The following is a 5,910-nucleotide window of genomic DNA, read 5'->3' on the forward strand; positions in this document are numbered from 1 at the left end:
TCTGTCAAATCAGACTTTCAACCATAACCATCGGCATCGAAGCTTAGTTGGATCATGGAATTTTGAATTTTATTTTTTATTTAAAACAGTTGGATAAGACGGACAGATCTGGATCCACTTCAAAGTCCAAATACACGAATCTTCTTTCTCTATACATACACAAATAAAGGCTGCCTGCAATCCGAGGGGAGACTTCTCATGCCATTCATTCACTTGGGCAGGACAAATATAACCTGCCCCGCAAACGAGAACCCGTATATGCAATTTTTTACTCTTTGAGACGAGACTTATGAATGATTGAGCAGCATGTGATCTCCTGTCCCTAAGATTCTTTTTCCCTTCACTCTAAAATGGGACAAGATGACGCGTCGAAAATTTATTGCGAGTGGTTCCGAAAGTCATAAAAGAAGTGCACAAGTCAAGCCCGCCAGGCCACAACTCCGCCACCGCCATTATCTGCAGCTCCCCACCCCAAACCTTCCTCCTCCACTTCCTTTTGCCCCAAAGTGCAGCTCGACCTCGCTCTTCTTGCAATGGATTCAGTTTCCACCTTCTTTGTCCTCCTCCTCCTTTCCCTTTTCGCCGGGAAATCCACCGGAAAACAATGTCAGGCCTGCGGCTCCACCGTGGTTCCTTACCCCATGAGCACGGCGACGGACTGCGGCGACCCCAACTACTCAATCTTCTGCAACTCCTCATCCGGGCAGCTCTACTTCTCCAGCATAAATGGGTTTCGGTACCCGATCTCGAAAATCAACCCCGCATTCCAGAAGCTCGTGGTCAGGCCGCCGCCGGTCTCCTCGACTTCGTGCTACGCTACCGACTACGCGCAAGGTGGAATTAAGCTGAACAGCAGCGGGCCGTTCAACCTGTCCGGCGATAACACGATCATGTACTTTAACTGCGCCCCTCGGTTGCTGACCACTCCCCTCGACTGCTCGAATACCAGCCTGTGCTGGAGCTATGTCCGGCAGGTTCCGGAGTTCCAGAGCTGCCGGAGCATGAACATCTGCTGCACATTCAGGGCCGGAGGGTCCGCGACGGCCTCCGGTGTACGGTTGTCGAACGCGAGCCAATGCACCGCGTACCAGAGCTTCGTCAGCCTCAGCCCGCCTTCGTCCGGGCAGCAGTGGCCGCAGTGGCCGCAGGGGGGGATGGAGTTACAGTGGAGTTTGCCCAGGGAGTTGCAGTGCAGGAACCAGAGCGACTGCGATGGTGCGATACCCAATTCCAATTGTTCGGCTGACCCTTTGGCGCCGGCGAGTGGGATCAGGAGGTGCTTCTGCAACTCAGGCTTCCGTTGGGACCCCATAACCGGAACCTGCATAAACTGTGAGTTCCCGATTCCTACTTTGATCTCTGTTTGGTGGAACATGAATTCCCATGAGTCGAGAGCCGTAGGAATTTGTTTCGGATTTCTTCCTCATTGCTGGTACTGATTCATAGGAAAATTGCGTGTTTGGAAGACATCCATTTCTTAATCTCCCCGCTTTCCTTTGTCTTTTCATCTGAAAAAGGGCATGAGTTTCCAAGCAATCTTCCCCTTTTTGATCGAAAGTTTGTGAAAGAAATTTTATGTGAAAACAGGAAGGAAAATGCGGGAGCACTGGCACCGCATCCACTTTTCTTAATGCGACTCTACTGCTCTTCTTGGATCACGATATTTGGATCTGTAGTTCTTTTTTAAAAGTTAGGAGCATCAAAATTCCAAGGAAAAAAAAGTTAGGCAGCTGGATTTTTTAATATTTATAAAATTCTCTGCATGTATTTAAGTAAAAACGCCTAACGAAACTAGCCTTTAGGTTTTTCGTATCATGAAAATTTCACATTTACAGATTTCTAAGAACAATGTAAAAAATAATTTTGAGTAGAATAGCACAAAATTTTGCAGCTACGTTGTCTCAGATTCATGTTCAACATTCTTGGCATGCAACCTTCCATATGAAAAGTACTTCACCGGAAAACTACCTGAGAAAATCCTCTAGAAAGAGAAGAAAAATGAACACGAGGAAACAGGAATTTATTTACTCACACTATGAATACGATGGACCAATTTCATGTATGTGATTTCTTTGTACAAAATGGGACACAGAATCCGGCGATATTTAGGTGCATCAGTTTTCTGTGGATCAGGCTATTTTTTCTTATTGAACAAATAAATAGAAACTGAGCTTAAGTTAGCAAACCTTACAAAATAAGAGAAATAGGAGAAGAGAATATCAGTTTGTCTTCTTGATCGGGAAATATGATATGTACCTATTAGATGCCAGCCAATACTGACAACAGCACATGAGACCCAAAAGTTCTTAACTTTTTTAATCAAATTTGTAATTCATGGGGATCCGTAGTAGTCAAGTTTTAAAAGGTGAAGTCTCTGACATCTTTCAAGATCATTCATCTTCAAGATGGACGGCGTCGAAAGCACATTGGACCATTTTCTATCAAAGACAGGTTGGACCCGATTTTCTCTCTTTCTCTCTCTCTCTCTCTGACACACAGAGAGAGAGAGAGAGAGAGAGAACCATAGAAAGTTTGTGAATTTTCTAATACAACTCACAGTCTTACTGATTTTAGACACATGGTTACTTGGATTGAATAGCATAAGTGAAATATCTGCATAAGGGAGAACAACTATTTTGCAGTTCCAACGTGGGTATCTTTCTATATCAGAAAATTCAATTTCTAGAATTGGATCCAGAAATTGGCACCTAAATGAGAATTTCTCCTTACTATCAAGGCATCTTTTTGCTTTGAATAGTTCAATCGCTTTTAAATTAAGAGTATCAACGGCTTCCTAAAGTCCAAATGACAAATAATAAAAATGACTTCTTCAGCGCTGATCTTTCTTAATTTTTAAGTGCCTTTGGTTCATTATCTTATTTGTGCAACAGTGGGTTCCTTAAAATATTAGAGCAGAAGCCACAGTCGATTGTCTTCTCTTTTGTGCTTTGACAATTTAGGGTGATAAATTGATAATTAAGCTGTTTGGAATGTACAGGGGCATTCACATCCGCCCACTAAACTAGCACATGGCTTCTGCTGTTCATTGACCAAAAACTATTGGTGTATTCTGTTCCCAACTCACCTAAAAACATGCCAAACGACAGACTGTTCATAGAAGTCTGAGGTGTGTGTGTGTAAAGAAGGTGATGAGGATCCATCCAAAGGCCACAACTTGGTCTGCTTTTTAAGTAAAAACCTCTGGCTAGCCGTGACCATCATGCAGTATGACACAAATACTATAAAAGTGATAACTTGATCTAGGGTATCTTCACCTCAACACCATTCACAATCATTTTCTAGAGTTCTGGGTTTCGACTTGCTGTTCCTTGAAATGTAAAAGTGTCCTTTGAACTTTTAGATTCTGGTTTGTGAGTTTGAAATTTGAATAGGCTAATGGATATGGAAGAGTGAAAGTCACCAACTAGGTCTGTTCACTGCCATATGGCAGGCCATATTAAATATGGTTAGTTATATTCAATACTAACCCACTTGTCACTTTGATTATCGGGGTGCAAATCCAGGCCAGCCCGGCATTAATTGATGCAGAGTCTGATCTTGTTGTTAATGACAGAAGATCATACTTAATGGTGGAACAAATCAGAAAATAGTCAGCCATGTGAAGGTCTGGGAGACCATATGTTCAGGAACTTAATTAAGATGTTTGTGGCCCCTTCACAGTAATCACATTGTAAGATGTTATAGGGATTGAATTTATGATGAGGCATAGACAACTGACCTGATCTGCCTTGGAAAAGAAGGCCAGGCGAATCCTATGGCTGAAAGTGGGCAGTAATAAATTAGGGGATACAAATTCTGAATAGAAGTTATTGGTCTAACATGGGTTTTGCCGACCTTGAACCTAGAGCTGAGTCCCTTTCTCTGCGATCCAACTGTAGATGTTAAATAATCATGTATATCAAATGCATGCAGTTTTTTCTTAAGTAAAATAATAAAGCTTCTGAAAAATCCCTATATATTGAAGTGTATAGGATTTTAGTATACATATATTCATTTTTAGAGTTTGATTATTGTTTTGATCTGTTGTGCAGTAAAAGAAGAATGCTACAGGTCTGGAATATGCCGGATCAGACGCATTCGCCTCATTACAGGTCGGTTATATGGAACCAGAGAGCATCTTACGAACACAGAGTTTGGTTTTGTTTTTTACAAATCAATCTTGAATGTTTTGTACTGAAAATTTGACTTCATGGTACAGGATTGACAGTCTCGGCCTTTATTCTGTTGATCTCAACAATGACTGCCCTCTTGTTATACAAGAGACACCTGAAAGTCAGGGAGGCTAAGGAGAGCTTGGCGAGAAAGAGGCAAGAATTGCTATCCAACAGCACGGATGGAAGGTGTGCCAAGCTCTTTAGTGGCAAGGAGATCAAGAAAGCCACAAACTCATGTTCTGAGGAAAATTTCGTTGGGGCGGGTGGCTTTGGTGAAGTTTACAAGGGTACCCTTGAGGATGGGACTGTGATTGCCGTCAAAACAGCAAAAATTGGCAACATCAAGAGCACTGAGCAAGTACTCAATGAAGTTCGAATCCTATCACAGGTCAATCATCGGCACCTTCTCCGGCTTATCGGCTGCTGCGTTGAGCTCGAGCAGCCAATGATGGTTTATGAGTTTGCCTCCAACGGCAACCTCTATGATCATCTTCATGATGGCAAGTACGACTTCCTTAATTGGAAGCAAAGGCTAACTATTGCCCACCAGACTGCAGAGGCACTTGCTTATCTTCATTTCTCTGCCTACCCACCCATCTATCATAGGGATATCAAATCAAGCAACATTCTTCTTGATGAGAAGCTCAATGCAAAGGTCTCCGATTTCGGGATTTCACGGCTTGTTGATACGGAACTTTCACATATATCCACATGTGCACAGGGCACACTAGGATACATGGACCCAGAGTATTACAGGAACTTCCAACTAACTGATAAAAGTGATGTTTACAGCTTTGGAGTACTTCTGCTTGAGCTCTTAACTTCCGAAAAGGTTGTTGACTTTGACAGAGGATTGGAAGAAGCCAACTTGGTTGTGTATGTGCAGAAAAGAGCAAATGAAGGGAAATTGATGGAGATGGTGGATAAGGAGTTGAAGGCAGGAGCATCGGATCAGATCTTAGAGACAATGCAGAATTTTGGGTTTTTGGCAATGGGCTGCTTGGAGGACAGGAGACAAGATCGCCCGACCATGAAAGAAGTAACAGAGGAGTTAGGCTATATCGTCGGTCTTTACGATGTAGTTAATGCTGCTGCCGCAGTACAAGAGAATGACTCCTTTTAAGCTCCTCTAGCTTACAAAGACTGATAAACAGAACAAGTGATCGAATTAGGGAGGCATCTTTTCACCAAGTTCTTTAGTCTGGCGAAAAATTTTGGAAGTTTGTCCCTTTATGTTTTGCCTTTTTTTTTTCTCTTTTTTACATTTCAGCTGTGGTTACGTGTATATGATCAATTTTTTATAAGGGCAGCTTGTACAGATTGAGATGCTGTAATGAAAGGGATTATGAAAATGTCTTGGGCAATCTCCAACCTTTACATCAAAATGAAGCTCAAAAGAACATATGTTACTGCTTCACAAGAATGTTTAGCAAATGCAGAACAAAACTTACTTTTCCTTTATGCTTTTTCTAAACCTTTTGGCTCAGGATTGCAAGTACGTGCACGGTCTTTGCTGGTTTCAAGCAACATGTACGTTTGATTGTTGAAAAATTGATTTAAAACATTCTGTTAGCAGTGAGTCAAAGTTCCATGGGCAGATTCTATTCAAATTGAAAGAAGAAAGTATCCAAATGCCTAACTCTTGTGTTGATTTGATACAAATAATAGTTTTCTACCAGTATTGAGTTTTCTGAAGTTTAACAAAATGAGAATCCAATCAGAACGAGTTTCTGGC

At 41.9% G+C, this 5,910-nt stretch overlaps 1 protein-coding gene across 1 annotated transcript; it reads left to right on the plus strand.

Annotated features, from left to right (window-relative positions):
• Window positions 1-409: 409 nt before the first annotated feature.
• On the plus strand, window positions 410-5,586 carry LOC116266138 (wall-associated receptor kinase-like 20). Its single transcript, XM_031647244.2, has 3 exons — window positions 410-1,332; window positions 4,053-4,112; window positions 4,220-5,586. Exons 1-3 carry the CDS (start codon window positions 534-536, stop codon window positions 5,296-5,298), a joined length of 1,938 nt encoding a protein of 645 aa, XP_031503104.1. The 5' UTR covers window positions 410-533; the 3' UTR covers window positions 5,299-5,586.
• Window positions 5,587-5,910: the final 324 nt, after the last annotated feature.

This window comes from Nymphaea colorata, chromosome 1, assembly GCF_008831285.2.
Source record: "Nymphaea colorata isolate Beijing-Zhang1983 chromosome 1, ASM883128v2, whole genome shotgun sequence".
NCBI lineage: Eukaryota > Viridiplantae > Streptophyta > Magnoliopsida > Nymphaeales > Nymphaeaceae > Nymphaea > Nymphaea colorata.

What these genes read in the sequence shown, in the direction of transcription:
- LOC116266138 (XM_031647244.2), top strand. Translation starts at nt 534, where the DNA reads ATGGATTCAGTTTCCACCTTCTTTGTCCTCCTCCTCCTTTCCCTTTTC. An exon ending in AACCGGAACCTGCATAAACT is followed by an intron (nt 1,333 to 4,052) that starts GTGAGTTCCCGA and finishes TCTGTTGTGCAG; the next exon opens with TAAAAGAAGAATGCTACAGG. An exon ending in ACGCATTCGCCTCATTACAG is followed by an intron (nt 4,113 to 4,219) that starts GTCGGTTATATG and finishes TTCATGGTACAG; the next exon opens with GATTGACAGTCTCGGCCTTT.